This window comes from Taudactylus pleione, unplaced genomic scaffold, assembly GCF_031769625.1.
Source record: "Taudactylus pleione unplaced genomic scaffold, aTauple2 ptg000037l, whole genome shotgun sequence".
NCBI lineage: Eukaryota > Metazoa > Chordata > Amphibia > Anura > Myobatrachidae > Taudactylus > Taudactylus pleione.
The window spans coordinates 16688997-16706143 of NW_028284439.1; the positions used below are offsets into that span (position 1 = coordinate 16688997).

At 39.3% G+C, this 17147-nt stretch overlaps 1 protein-coding gene across 3 annotated transcripts in view; it reads left to right on the top strand.

Moving 5' to 3' along the window:
• Positions 1-17147, top strand: part of NAALADL2 (N-acetylated alpha-linked acidic dipeptidase like 2) — an 860785-nt gene that overhangs the window by 721388 nt on the left and 122250 nt on the right. For all 3 annotated transcript variants that reach the window (XM_088452339.1, XM_088452338.1, XM_088452340.1), the window contains one exon: positions 6522-6617. In XM_088452339.1, coding sequence (XP_088308465.1) covers positions 6522-6617 — 96 coding nt within the window. The remainder of the gene's footprint in view (positions 1-6521; positions 6618-17147) is intronic.

Consider the following 17147-nt stretch of genomic DNA (forward strand, 5'->3'; position numbering starts at 1 on the left):
CTTATGACACAGGCGCACGCTTGGCACTACTTTGTTGATGCACGTGCGGCTACTGCGCACACAATTCACAAACACAGAAAATATATATTTTTTTTGTTTGGAGTGTACTTTGGGGGTTACAGCACCCTTTTAATGGTCAAGCCAGCTGGCGGTTTACTTATGACACACGCGCACGCTTGGCACTACTTTGTTGATGCACGTGCTGCTACTGCGCACACAATTCACAAACACAGAAAATATTTTTTAATTTGGTTTGGAGTGTACTTTGGGGGTTACAGCACCCTTTAACGGTCAAGCCAGCTGCCCCTTTACTTATGACACAGGCGCACACTTGGCACTACTTTGTTGATGCACGTGCGGCTAATGCGCACACAATTCACAAACACAGAAAATATTTTTTTATTTGGTTTGGAGTGTACTTTGGGGGTTTACAGCACCCTTTAACGGTCAAGCCAGCCGTTCCTTTACTTATGACACAGGCGCACGCTTGGCACTACTTTGTTAATGCACGTGCGGCTACTGCGCACACAATTCACAAACACAGAAAAAATATTTTGTTATTTGGTTTGGAGTGGACTTTGGGGGTTACAGCACCCTTTAATGGTCAAGCCAGCTGGCCCTTTACTTATGACACAGGCGCACGCTTGGCACTACTTTGTTAATGCACGTGCGGCTACTGCGCACACAATTCACAAACACAGAAAATATATATTTTTTTGGTTTGGAGTGTACTTTGGGGGTTACAGCACCCTTTAACGGTCAAGCCAGCCGGCCCTTTGCTTATGACACAGGCGCACGCTTGGCACTACTTTGTTGATGCACGTGCGGCTACTGCGCACACAATTCACAAACACAGAAAAAATATTTTGTTATTTGGTTTGGAGTGTACTTTGGGGGTTACAGCACCCTTTAATGGTCAAGCCAGCTGGCCCTTTACTTATGACACAGGCGCACGCTTGGCAGTACTTTGTTGATGCACGTGCGGCTACTGCGCACACAATTCACAAACACAGAAAATATATATTTTTTTGGTTTGGACTGGAGTGTACTTTGGGGGTTACAGCACCCTTTAAAGGTCAAGCCAGCCGGCCCTTTACTTATGACACAGGCACACGCTTGGCACGACTTTGTTGATGCACGTGCGGCTACTGCGCACACAATTCACAAACACAGAATTTTTTTTTTTTGGGTTTGGAGTGTACTTTGGGGGTTACAGCACCCTTTAACGGTCAAGCCAGCCAGCCCTTTACTTATGACACAGGCGCACGCTTGGCACTACTTTGTTGATGCACGTGCGGCTACTGCGTACACAATTCACAAACACAGAAAATATTTTTTTTTTTGTTTGGACTGGAGTGTACTTTGGGGGTTGCAGCACCCTTTAACGGTCAAGCCTGCCGTCCCTTTACTTATGACACAGGCGCACGCTTGGCACTACTTTTTTGATGCTCGTGCCGCTACTGTGCACACAATTCACAAACACAGAAAAAATATTTTGTTATTTGGATTGGAGTGTACTTTGGGGGTTACAGCACCCTTTAACGGTCAAGCCTGCCGGCCCTTTACTTATGACACAGGCGCACGCTTGGCACTACTTTGTTGATGCACGTGTGGCTACTGCGCACACAATTCACAAACACAGAAAATATATATTTATTTGGTTTGGACTGGAGTGTACTTTGGGGGATACAGCTCCCTTTAACGGTCAAGCCAGCCGGCCCTTTACTTATGACACAGGCGCACGCTTGGCACTACTTTGTTGATGCACGTGCGGCTACTGCGCACACAATTCACAAACACAGAAAATATATTTTTTTTTTGTTTGGAGTGTACTTTGGGGGTTACAGCACCCTTTAATGGTCAAGCCAGCTGGCGGTTTACTAATGACACACGCGCACGCTTGGCACTACTTTGTTGATGCACGTGCTGCTACTGCGCACACAATTCACAAACACAGAAAATATTTTTTTATTTGGTTTGGACTGGAGTGGACTTTGGGGGGTTACAGCACCCTTTAACGGTCAAGCCAGCCTCCCCTTTACTTATGACACAGGCAAACGCTTGGCACTACTTTGTTGATGCACATGCTTCTATTGCGCACACAATTCAAAAACACAGAAAAAATATTTTGTTATTTGGTTTGGAGTGTAATTTGGGGGTTACAGCACCCTTTAACGGTCAAGCCAGCCGGCCCTTTACTTATGACACAGGCGCACGCTTGGCACTACTTTGTTGATGCACGTGCTGCTACTGCGCACACAATTCACAAACACAGAAAATACTTTTTTTTTTGGTTTGGAGTGTACTTTGGGGGTTACAGCACCCTTTAACGGTCAAGCCAGCTGGCCTTTACTTATGACACAGGCGCACACTTGGCACTACTTTGTTGATGCACGTGTGGCTATTGCGCACACAATTCACAAACACAGAAAATATTTTTTTTTTGGTTTGGACTGGAGTGTACTTTGGGGGTTACAGCACCGTTTAACGGTCAAGCCAGCCGTCCCTTTACTTTTGACACAGACGCACGCTTGGCACTACTTTGTTGATGCACGTGCGGCTACTGCGTACACAATTCACAAACACAGAAAATAATTTTTTTTGTTTGGACTGGAGTGTACTTTGGGGGTTGCAGCACCCTTTAACGGTCAAGCCAGCCGTCCCTTTACTTATGACACAGGTGCACGCTTGGCACTACTTTTTTGATGCTCGTGCCGCTACTGTGCACACAATTCACAAACACAGAAAAAATATTTTGTTATTTGGATTGGAGTGTACTTTGGGGGTTACAGCACCCTTTAACGGTCAAGCCAGCCGGCCCTTTACTTATGACACAGGCGCACGCTTGGCACTACTTTGTTGATGCACGTGTGGCTACTGCGCACACAATTCACAAACACAGAAAATATATATTTTTTTGGTTTGGACTGGAGTGTACATTGGGGGATACAGCACCCTTTAACGGTCAAGCCAGCCGACCCTTTACTTATGACACAGGCGCACGCTTGGCACTACTTTGTTGATGCACGTGCTGCTACTGCGCACACAATTCACAAACACAGAAAATACTTTTCTTTTTGGTTTGGAGTGTACTTTGGGAGTTACAGCACACTTTAACGGTCAAGCCAGCCGGCCTTTACTTATGACACAGGCGCACACTTGGCACTACTTTGTTGATGCACGTGCTGCTATTGCGCACACAATTCACAAACACAGAAAATATTTTTTTTTTGGTTTGGACTGGAGTGTACTTTGGGGGTTACAGCACCCTTTAATGGTCAAGCCAGCCGGCCCTTTACGTTATGACACAGGCGCACGCTTGGCACTACTTTGTTGATGCACGTGCGGCTACTGCGCACACAATTCACAAACACAGAAAATATATATTTTCTTGGTTTGGAGTGTACTTTGGGGGTTACAGCACCCTTTAATGGTCAAGCCAGCTGGCCCTTTACTTATGACACAGGCGCACGCTTGGCACTACTTTGTTGATGCATGTGCGGCTACTGCGCACACAATTCACAAACACAGAAAATATTATTTTTTTTGGTTTGGACTGGAGTGTACTTTGGGGGTTACAGCACCCTTTAACGGTCAAGCCAGCCCCCCCTTTACTTATGACACAGGCGCACGCTTGGCACTACTTTGTTGATTCACGTGCGGCTACTGCGCACACAATTCCCAAACACAGAAAATATTTTTTTTTTGGATTGGAGTGTACTTTGGGGGTTACAGCACCCTTTAATAGTCATGCCAGCTGGCCCTTTACTTATGACACAGGCACACGCTTGGCACTACTTTGTGATGCACTTGCGGCTACTGCGCACACAATTCACAAACACAGAAAATATATATATTTTTTGGTTTGGACTGGAGTGCACTTTGGGGGTTACAGCACCCTTTAACGGTCAAGCCAGCCGGCCCTTTACTTATGACACAGGCGCACGCTTGGCACTACTTTGTTGATGCACGTGCGGCTACTGCGCTCACAATTCACAAACACAGAAAAAATATTTTGTTATTTGGTTTGGAGTGTACTTTGGGGGTTACAGCACCCTTTAACGGTCAAGCCAGTCGGCCCTTTACTTATGACACAGGCGCACGCTTGGCACTACTTTGTTGATGCACGTGCGGCTACTGCGCACACAATTCACAAACACAGAAAATATTTTTTTTTTGGTTTGGACTGTTGTGTACTTTGGGGGTTACAGCACCCTTTAACGGTCAAGCCAGCTGTCCCTTTACTTATGACACAGACGCACGCTTGGCACTACTTTGTTGATGCACGTGCGGCTACTGCGCACACAATTCACAAACACAGAAAATATTTTTTTTTTGGTTTGGAGTGAACTTTGGGGGTTACAGCACCCTTTAACGGTCAAGCCAGCTGGCCCTTTACTTATGACACAGGCGCACGCTTAGCACTACTTTGTTGATGCATGTGCGGCTACTGCGCACACAATTCACAAACACAGAAAATATTTTTTTTGGGGGTTTGGAGTGTACTTTGGGGGTTATAGCACCCTTTAATGGTCAAGCCAGCCTGCCCTTTACTTATGACACAGGCGCACGCTTGGCACTACTTTGTTGATGCATGTGCAGCTACTGCGCACACAATTCACAAACACAGAAAATATTATTTTTTTTGGTTTGGAGTGTACTTTGGGGGTTACAGCACCCTTTAATGGTCAAGCCAGCCGGCCCTTTACTTATGACACAGGCGCACGCTTGGCACTACTTTGTTGATGCAGATGCTGCTACTGCGCACACAATTCACAAACACAGTAAAAATATTTTGTTATTTGGTTTGGACTGGAGTGTACTTTGGGGGTTACAGCACCCTTTAACTGTCAAGCCAGCTGGCCCTTTACTGATGACACAGGCGCACGCTTGGCACTACTTTGTTGATGCACGTGCACCTACTGCACACACAATTCACAAACACAGAAAAATATTATTTTTTTAGCACTTGGGGGGAGCACCCCTGATGGACAGAGCACCCCCTGGACAACACTACAGCACCCCTTTAGGACTGGGACACTGCACAGGACTTTGGAGTGGACACAGCCCCTATGGAGAACTGACTGCACAACACAGTCCAGCCAGCCCCTATGGACTTTGAAGTAGTGGACACAGCCCCTATTAACAACAGCAGCACAGCACAACACAGCCAGCCCCTATGGACTTTGATGTAGTGGACACAGCCCCTATGGACAACAGCAGCACAGCGCAGCACAGCACAGCACAACACTACTCTGCACTACACTACACTACACAGCCCAGCCAGCCCTAACTCCCACCCTCCCTCTTCACTGTCCACAGCCGAGTGAGAAAATGGCGCCGACGTGGGTACCTTATATAGGATCCAAAACCCGCGAGACCCGGAAGGCTGGATGATGACGTTTTGCCTTGATTTCAGATCCGAGTCAGGCGGGAAAAGTTGAGCCTGACTCGGATCTGCCTCAGATCGGGGGGGCTCGGGGGGGTTCGGATCTCTGAAATCCGAACCCGCTCACCCCTAGTTACAACATGACTTCCACTACAGGTTTTATTAGTGTGTAGGTGGCCATCTTGTTTGTTTATGTTTAGTTATGCTGAGTAAAAGACAGATTTTGTAGCACCCCAGGGTCCTGTGATGTATTTTTGGTTCAAATAAAAAAAATAAACCTATGTGTGCTTTTTATTTATTATCTATACTGTACTCTACTATATAGCTGTTAAAAAATTATTTTATTGATATTCATTGAATTACTGCAGTAGCCTGGTCAGGAGAAATATATAGAACAAATACATAAGATGTTAATTTGAATGAAACACACAGGGTCTCATGTACTGTAGAGTTGGATACAAACACAATATATGCTTTTTTTCTATCCTCAAATTGTTCTCTCTTTACTGTGCATGAGCACCAAATTACAGTATGGGTATGTTTGTGCAAAGTGCGTCCCATGCTGACCACAAGACAGACATACATTATATACACCACTGTTGCAAAATGCATCTGATTGGCTGATTGCATCTGAATTGCTCCCACTTATGCTAATACTATAGCAATATGGTTGCTGCTTTCTATTTGTATTGTTATTACTACAGTGATATTAGTAATCTGCCAAAGGAATAAAGCATATTTCCATTTCATCTTTTAAAGGGGGAGGCAACGAATGTATATATTGATTAATTCTTAATAAAAACTTTAATTTCATCTTAGCCTCTTGATCTAATTCAACTTTTTTAGTTATAAATTACAACATCTGGATATATACTTTGTTATGTATAAATTGTGTACTGTATTTCTCGTATTTACTGTGAAGCCACACCTCCTGATATACACCTGGTGCATATCTTACTGTTCTCTTCAGGAGTAAACCAGACACATATGTTACCCTTTGCAGAGTTGGGCACATCTTACATATATGTCAGTATATAGATATCTGTAATTTAATTATTTATCTTCTAACATAACATGTACTTTCTGTATTATAATAAATAATGCTTTTCATGCATTTGCCTTTTGGTTTCAGGTTTCAAACTTCCTCCCAGAAGTATTTTTCATTACTGATGGTAAAAAGACTCAACAAATGGATCCTTTCTTTCATCGTCATGAGTATATTGCCAAGGTGAGTGTAACAGTATATAAAGTTCAATACTTTACAAAACAAACTAAAGATAATTAACAAACAAATATGCATGTACAGTACACTCATAGCAACAACAAGGTCAGCACTGACTGAAAAGTGTATCCTCATTGATGGGTTCAGGACAGGCCTATTGTGTGTATTCAATTTGAATATCTACTAATGTATGCTATGATAAAAACAGTGATTTTTCTTTGTGGACAACACCATCACCGAAAAACCATGAACTATATGATGAAAACATAAAATATGCCTTATATGTAAAATTATTATATATATATATATATATATATATATATAATATATATATATATATATATATATATATATATATATATATATATAGCTCAGGAAGAAATGGCAGCACTCGGAGACTAGTGATAAAATTCACAAAGATTTTAATCCATAATCCAATCCAACATTTCGGGCCAGCGCCCTTCGTCTGGAATACAAACACCGCAAGTGCATACAAACAAATATATACACATTTGATTATCATTACCTCACTCAGGTGCTTCCGTTCACCAGTGTCTGCCCATCACCGTCTCACATGGCGCGCACTCACCGGGATCAGTCGCAGCCTGTGGGACATCACATCAATCCCACACAGCATGCATCCATCACAGAGAGATGCAACCTGTGTGATGTCATAGGGATGAGACAACAGCGCCCCCTAGTCACCTGAGCAATATCCATTGACATGGCAACAATAAAAAACACATTACAATATCCATTAACAAATAATGAATAATAAATACATCAATAGTTACAACACTAAATACATCGCTTCTCAAATATTCTATACTAATAGATTCCTAAAACTTAATGATAAATTGCATAAGGAATATCTTAATATATATTGCAAAATGTAAATCAGAAAAATTTCTTCCTGAGCTGTGTAGGACCTGGTGGTCCATGGAAGGCACCAACGCCATTTACCTTATACTCCAGTGAGTGCCGGGACATTGTTACTCTTTATATATATATATATATATATATATATCAATGTCCCACTGTAACTCAAAGGCACACAGATGGATGTGCAATTTTGGTTACGTGAGTGCAAGATTTTTTTGTTTATATATATATATATATATATATATATATATATACTGATTCGGAATCAGACACAACCATATCCATGTCTGTGTCCTTTGGCAATCTGTGACTTTATGCCAATGCCACTACAAAGTCCTTCCGTGGTGTACATACATGTGTCCAAATGTTCAAGGGCTGAGACACCACTTACAGTAGATGCTGAAATACAGATTGGTGAGTCTTTAGACCATCATTGGTTGCACAATCCAAACTTGTGACAGCCCTACGCAATTGCTTTCAGTGATACTCCCATAAGACAGACCATCTTCGTGTGTGCACTAAGCCACCTCCCTTTCACCTCCAAGGAACTCCCACTACATTTTCAACATATACTGTGACAAATTGCCTCTCATGCGTTTCAATTGCAACTCTGATTCTGTGCACATGCTATCTAGACACATGTACAGTGTGATATATACGCATGTGCAGAAGAAGAAAATTGCTCCACTGTATCTGACTTGGGCAGTTCATTCTACTCAGATCAAGCCCATAATGCCACATAATATATGTATAATATTTTTATCTTTATTTATAAGGCACATATTACATAGTGCTGTTGATTGTGATGATTATTATACAAAGAAACATTCAATGACATGTAATTGAAAGTTAAAATGGTACATACAATAGATACATAATAATAATGGAATAACAGTTTAGCTGACAGTATGGAAACTGTGTGTGGTTACTGCAAGACAGAAGCATCTTCAGCCACCAATATTGAAGCAACCAGTGGTGATTGGAGTCTGGCATTTTTCTGTGACTTCTAGAGGTATAGTACAGTTGGAATGAAGAGAGGCCATGGAAGGTGGAGACATGACAGATGAACCAGTCCATACAGCATTTGCAATGCTTTCCTCTACTGTCAAACATTAACATCCTACACCATTTATACTAACTATACCTTCATTTTCTGAAACTGGAGAAGATCTTTTCTTACATGCTGCATGGGCACTACCATGGCAGTCTGTCAGCTCTCAGTAGCTTTGTGGCTGGCTTCTTTTTCTGAGATCATGCTCACTGCTGGACACAGAGCAAGGACTACACTGTGTTGCCAGGGATTTAAGAGTCGATTTGGATTAATTTTGTGCTCCTGATCATGAATATACCATGCTTATTTTTCAGTTGGCTCTAGTTTTTGAGATATGCATATGTCTTTAATATTTATGAAAAATGTAATTAAACAATGTTAAAAATAGTTAAAAAGATATTTTTTTTTATTCTGATTAAATTTGATTTTTAAAATGTTATAAAAAGACACAGGGTAATTAAATACATAAGTGTTAGTAAGCTATGAGAACCATTTTTTGTAGGATTTTCTTTTGTATTCCTTTTGTGGGCAGTGCCTCTGCAGACACCAACAGTAATCACCCACCATGTGACGATCCCACCTTCCTTGATATCTTTCTTCCATTACCTGAATATCCTGGTGGAACCGTCACCCCGTTCTTTGCATAAATCTCCTATATTGGACGGGAAGTGATCTAAATGGCTGTACAACAAATTTACTTTCATACTCATGTGTGCACCTACTTTCTCAAAACATTTTATAATGTTGTGGACTAATTCATGACAGTTGTCTGCCTTGTGATTGCCTAAAAAATTTTGAATGACAGTTACATAACTCAGCCATGCTTCAGATTTGGTTTCAATCATAGATGTGGTAAAATCTGGATCCTTCACCAGTTTCCATATCTGTGGGCCATCAAATATTCCTGCCTTTCATTTTTCAATACTAAGAGATGGAAATGTTTGACAAATATACGTGAAACAATCGCCTGACTTATCCAATGCTTTTACAAATTATTTCATTAAAACCAGTTTGGAGAGCCGTCAGTATAATTTTTTTTTCTGTCAATTAAGGGCTCATGGATGATGTTGGCTTCTCCTATAGTTATAACTTCTCTTGGAGGGCATATGGTTTGCTGCCAGTGCTTTTGTTTTGCACGACTATCCCATAAGCATATGTGACAAGGATACCTAGTACATCCACTTTGCTGCCCAAGTAGAAAGTTTACCATTTTTAAATCGACACAAACAGACCACTGATGCTGAAACTAAACAATTTTTTCTAAGACTAACTTGATATTTTCATACTGTTCTTTAAGTTTTGCCCGATAAGAATCAACGCAAATGTTTTCCCATTGTGCAGTAATGCGCATTTTAAGCTTCTTTTAGAACTATCCAAAAAGAGCCACCAGTCTTCTGCTCGATATTCCGGTAAGCCCATCACCTGGAGAAGTTCGGGAATATTGTTGCAATACACAAGATTTTTATCTTGGCTAAAGAATGGCAGTATGGCTTGCTCTCTATTTTGATATTACGTTATAGTAACCTCACGGCTCAAGACAGTGAATTTCTTGAAGTCTGGATGCTGAAAGCTCAGCTCCTTTTTTCGATAAATTGAAGTCACAAATTAAATTGTTTAGTTCCTTTTGAGAAAATTTGTTTGGAGTTGAGGAACTTTCTTCAAACTCACTTTCATCTGTGTTGCCACTTTCACTGGATGAAATTAACATTTCTACATCATCACATTCAACTTCGCACAAAGAACTGAATGATGGTGTAGGTAAATCTTCGCTATGTGGTATCGGTTGTTTTGCAGAATTCATACTTGGGTATTCCCATTTGCGTTTCTTAGATTGATTAATACCCTTCACATTTACAGCATAAAAATAGCAGTCACTCAAGTGATCTTTTGACTCACACCACATCATAGGTATGCCGAAATTAAGAATGCAATTTGTATCAGACTGCGCTAATATAAAAGAATCTACTGCAAGATAGCAGACTTCACATGCATACATAAATCAGCCATGGCTCCAAAATAGGAAATTTGTACTAATTTGTTAATATATTGATTTTTAATCTGATATTTGTTCACAATTAAAAATACACATAATCTATAGACAAATATAACTCACATTGTTCAAAATACACAATACACAGGACAATAAACCTCTATTGAGCATATATATCTACACTAAAAACCACTTTGCTACTTGAGTATGATATGGCATGAATATTTAGGATCAATACAGAGGGTGAAATGCCCGGAGCAGTCCAATTAGAATATTGATCATGTGTCCATCATACAACAGTTGAAATGTCATATACTGACTTGCCAGCCGAATATTAAAAAAACGCTGTGTTGACGTAATACCTATACGTTGTACAGGTCAGGTAATATAGCATTGCAGTGAGCAAAAAAATATGCCAATTTCTCCAGTGAAATAAGTTAATGCTATAGCAGGTATGGCTAGGCACAAACAATCATACCGTCTCCCTTGGCTCCTGCTGCGCTGATATGTTATCCTCAGCTGTCCTTAATACAGTTCAAGCGGTGCAGCACCGCTGTGTGTAATGGGAGCTTGTTTCTCCAGTTAAAGTGAGTGGGTGTTAGAGCAGGGGAATTTGGACTCAGTAGTCCCTTGATCTCCCCTCGTCTCTGCTCACTTAGCAGTGCCGTCCAGCTAAAGAACAATGCCGATGCCTCTCTGCAGTGATGCCGCGGAGAACAAATAGCGGCTGCAAACAAACCAGCTGGTGGTTCCACTGGAGATTGTCCACAAGTAGTAAATGCTGGGTGACGTGCAAGTTCACTGAACCGCACGGGAAGGAGCCCCCTGAAAGGGTCCACCTACCTCCCCAGTCTCATCACCACTCATCACTGAACCCCACCCACCTGCCCGGGATCTCAACAGAGCAGCATTGTGACTACTCAATAAAAGATTTTTCCCCAAATTACGGTGTCTCGCTGGCCTCATTTTGATCCTATTTCATTCCCCTTTTCACATTACTCCAACCTACACTCCATACCCTATCACACCCTCCTTCTCACTCCCAAAACACCACCACCTCCACCAGAAGAAACATTCCAATTAACAACACTCACAAACAAACACAAGTCATCACCATCACCATTACTAGCAGGAAGAGCGCACCTTACCCCCCCTACCCCCATACGTATGCAGTGCGGGAAAGGTACTCCCACACAAAGGTGCAGCACCCCAAAACCACAACACACCACCCCCTGGTCAATGAGAGCACAGTTCTACTGCCCACCTTCATTATTCTAATTACTGTCTATCTATTATACCAAACCCCAGATAGCCACCTCCATCTTCTGGTGACATTAAACATGGTAGCCTATGGGCAACATTTTAGCAGTGTTTCATGAGAGGGATCCACAGTAGTTCTGCCAGGTAAAGTGAACACATAAGTAGTGTAAACCCAGAAGAAAAGTAAATGACAGGTTATCTGTAAAAGCCATCCAAATAGCATTGTAATGTTTTTGGAAGATTTTCGATTAATTTTATTTTTTCATATTGTAAAGCAAATACACAAATTTTTGCACTCAATTTCAGCAGACTAGAAACAAACTATCACTTGTTGTATCTCTGTAATGGTCTACAGGGAAAATGCTTGTGTAAAAATTAAGTTCATTGTTACAGTGAAGTAAATCCATGATAAATCCAATCCATTTGTGCTCAATTTATTCTCAGCCATTTTTGTGCTCAGGGATTTACTATTTGATTTTGAATTCCCATCCTGTTGGACAGCTGTGATCATAACATCCTGACTTCATACAAATGAACAATCTGTTCCCTCTAAAGGGAGTGCTAATGACAATCTGTTTATAACCATAATTTCTTAATATGACCTGTATTTAAGAACAGAACAGTCTTGCTAAAGTTAAAGCTTATAGCGACGTGATTTACAGGTATTAAGAGGAGAGGTTCCTATAAGCAATCTTAATAACAATTAGGGATCATTGCACATGGACTCATTGCTTAAGCAGTGAGCACATTCTGCTGTTTTACATGAAATAATTCCAAGATATATAAAATATGACATTAAAAATACATTTATGAAAAGCTTATGATAATATGAGGGTAGCTTTATTCTGTCATGTATAAATGGTTTTGTCTTAACTTATCCATCATGAAAATGGGAAAGTGCAGGACTTCAAAGGAAGAAATCCAACTTTGTCTTTTTACAAAATAATATTATGCTGTTTTTCATATTCATATATGCAAATTTGCATGTCCCTGTGCCACTTTACACTTTTTTAATTTTTTACATCATGGAATGAAAATTGATTTATCTTTGAATTGTTACCACTGTCTAACACAAAATAACTGTATGTAAAGTGTACAGGCAAACCCCCACTGCATCCCCCGTTATCTTCAGTGCTGTTCATTTGCAATGAATGCCTCTTAAGAGTCAGGCAGACAATGCAGTGTAATCACTTGTCACAGTGATTACACTGCTAGGAGCCTCCTGCCTTTGGATCCTGATTACTCTCTAGATCACTGCTTGCCCTGGCATCTGCTCTTGTCCAACTATTCTTTGCATCGCTGACTGCCTTAAGTTCTGCTTTGGACCCTGACAACTCTGTAGATCATCACCTGCCCTAACCTATGCTCAAGGCCCTGACTACACTCTGAAATTCTCAGAATCCAGATTCTTGGATTGGCTATTGACGATTTCTTGGAGTATGTCATGCCACCGCACAGACCTAACACCATAAATGTGAAGTACATTACTTGTGTTATTATTCCAGTACTGTATTTTGTAAGTCATTACAACTATATTATTACCAGTTATTATATATAGCACACACATATTCTGCAGCACTTTATAGATTATATTTAGCCACTCACATCAGACCTTGTCCCAGTGGAGTTTATAATCTATGGGCCTGATTCAGAGTTGTACCTTATGCTGAAGTTTTTGCATTTGAGCGATAATTGAAAATCTGCTCACGGCCCTAAAGTCATGCTAAGCATGTGTCAAAGCACATTACTGTAATTGCTCACAGCAATTATTTTCTCACAGTGTGATTGACAGTCAGGGAGCATTTGTGGGAGGTAATGGGGAGTGGCGTTAAAGAACCCATGCATGTCACAACCGTTTCGAGGGTATGTCACATTTTGTGACTGCAATCCCTTTCACATGAAATATGGTACCGGTGTCTAATTTCCCATGGCCATTCTGCAGGACCATAGGCTTACTCTGGACTGTCATAATCAAATTTGGCATGCAGATGATGCAACATTTTATGCAGATGCTTGGTTTTGCATAGCCATGGGTTGACATCACAATACATCTCTTGGAACCTGCGACATTTGCATATTTTCACACACCAGCTGTGTACACAGACACAGTGGAGGCAGCATTAGAGTGCAACTCTGAATCAAGCACTATATATCCTACCACAGTGAGTCCCAACCACAGTCCTCAAGGCACACTAACAGTCCTGGTTTTAGTGATATCCATGATTAAGCACAGATGGTTAACTCAAAATACCTAAGTTACTAATTAAGTTACCTGTGCTCAACTATGGCTACCCTTAAAACCTGGACTGTTAGTGTGCCTTGAGGACTGTGGTTGGGAACCCCTGTCCTACCATATGTACACACACAAAAACACTAGGGTTAATTTTTTTTGTTTGGAGCCAATTAACCTACCAGTATATTTTTGGAGTGTGGGAAGAAATAGGAATACATGGAGGAAACCCACACAAGCACAGGGAGAATTGCAAACTCCACACAGTTAGGTAAATATAATATATGTGTAGGCCAGAGGGTAACCGAGTAAAAGAAAAGTTATACAGTGTCTAGCATCATTATTGGCGTTATTAAGTATTTATATTAACACCTGTATTTGGCATGTAAAATAAAACTCAAATCTACATAAATATAGCTGTATAAAATCACTCTAAAATACCTTGCTTTTCTAAATTGTTCAGAAATATGGAAACACTCAATTCTCAAATGATATATTTGGAGATGCAGAAAACCAATGAATATTTCAATTTTTTTAATGATGTAGTACTCCCCTAGCAGAGACCTCCTCCCAATATATTATTATTAAAGTAATCCTGCTGCATTTAAAGTACTATTTCCAAGACTGAGTGTCACATCAGATTAACATTGCCCTTAAAATGAGCTTTTTAAAGCCACTTATGCAAAGGAAAATACATTTCAAATTACACATTTGACTTTTGGTGACTACTTTGATTTGAATTATGCAATATCTCTTGGACGATTGTGTGTAATTGGTATTTTAAAGTTGAGTGAACATATTTCTTGTGGCCTTAGTGGCTTTATAAATTTAAACTGAGATTTATAGTAGGAAAAATATTTTGTCAAATTGTGTATTTTAGTTACAAGATGATTACTATTACTAATATTTTTTTCTAGGTTAGACAAAGTGCATGTTATTTCATACATAAGAATGTATGTGTTTGTGTTTATATTTTAACTTTGGTGTCTTTTTTTTATAGTAATTGAAATAAAATGAACTTAGTTCTATTATTCAATTTAAACTTTTTTCCAGATAAATTAGAAATCTCCACTCACACAACCCTTTACCCCATCAGCATATTAGACCTTTAGATCAATACTTTGTTATATAGAGAGCTATAAAGTGCTTCTTCTGTAAAATAAAAGATAACCCTTCTCAAAACCCTCCAAAATCCATTTTTAATCACTGTATACTTATATTATCAACAATTTCACTGCTGATGTAAACCAAAATGTTGTTTTAAAAATCACATTCAGTGTAAGGAAAGCAGTTCTTATATTGCTTTTATCACATGCAATATATAAAATATAATTTTACATTCAAATATTAATTTGCTTGCTTAACTTGAAAGGCAATTTTTTTTAATTGCAATGTACTACTGTAGTAGGTTTTGAAAAGTATTGCAACTTGTTTTTAATTTATCATATCACATAAAGAATACATTTTGATGACATTAGAAATTAATTGTTTTAGGGAGTGATCTTCAGAAGTGGCTTTTCAAGTGTATAATATAATACAAATACATGTGTATAGTATAGGAATCCCTAAGACTCTTTGAAAGAGCTGATGGTTGCTTTTTTAACACTGTGTCCATAATATATATTACACATTGCAGTACATATAATATTTTTGACATTCACATCAGTCCCTGCCTCCAGTGGTGCTTACAAAGTTTGTTCCCTATCACATATACACACATACATACTAGGGTTAATTTTAATCAGAAGCTAAGTAACCTACCAGGATGGTTTGTAATGTGGGAGGAAACCTGAGCACTCAGAGGAAACTCTCATGAACAAGGTGAGAATATACAAACTCCACACAGAGTTATCATGTGCTGAGAGACAGTAATGCTACCCATGACAAATAACCTTTTTTTTAATTATATCTGCCTGTTGCTTTGTGTCTATCAAAATCAGTAGCAGTGGCAACCTTTCCTGTTGTGTATACTATTTATTTTTGTTGTCTAACTAGTGGCATCACTCATTTTTTAACATGGATTGTTTTTAAAATAAACAGCTTAGGCAAATAATTGGCAGTATCATGGATATGTGTTTGTTGTAAGTATTACTAATCTTTCCTCTAGCCAACTGTGGTTGGTAACTTTATTTTAATCTATAGTCTCAAAACACATATTCTATTTTGTTAATTATTTGGTACCATGGAGAAATGTTGTACAATTGTATTGGGCAATGAAGATGTAGAGTTTCTATTCCATTGTTTTTATTTGCTTGTCAGCTAAGCTATTACTTTGCATATTTGTTTATGTGTCCAATAAAACAATTGTCAGCTGTTTCCAAGTTGATAGAAATCCTCATTCACTGATTATATGTGCTCAGGATCAATCAAATCTTTATGAGCTGAAATAAGGTTATATGAAAAGAGATGCATGTTAAATAAAAAGAAGACTTTTTAAAAACAGCTGAACTATTGCTATATGATTTTTGTTGTATTTTTTAATGGATGGCAAATTACTGTTTTTTTTATAATTGTTAACATTTGCTTGTTAGTAATATTTGATAAAAAGTGTTACAAAGTGCAGTCCTATGCAGAATAATTTTAACTTTGGTTTGGGTGCTCACCCTACATACTGTAGGATGCTGTAGGTGAACGGATGAATGGAGACTTAATGGGATGGATAGAAAAACTCAATTGACTTCTATTTCTGATATGCCATTATCCAAATGGCTGTCAGCCAGTTAATACTCCTGCTAAGGACTGTAAAATGTGCTCCACTTAGTAAAAGGTTGTAGCTTGAGTGGAATCTTAATGCACATTTCAGGAGTTCTTATAAATGTACATGAGTTTTAAATTTTAATTATGACTACCTTAGTAGATTGTAACATTGAACAATTTTGTAATTGTGGTATTTTTTATCAAACATCTGAAACTGGAGTACTCTTAACCTATGAGCAATGACCCAAAAAGGGCACTTGATACTGTTTAGAATGAGTCACCAGAACATCTTTTAGTATAACTACATTGTTTAGTGTTCCTAAAAAATAAAACATTTTGGATTTATTGTAATGCATTTTAGTGTGGACATCCAATGTTTTAATAAGAAATAAGTTTAAATACAATTATGTACTGTCTTTTGTTTTA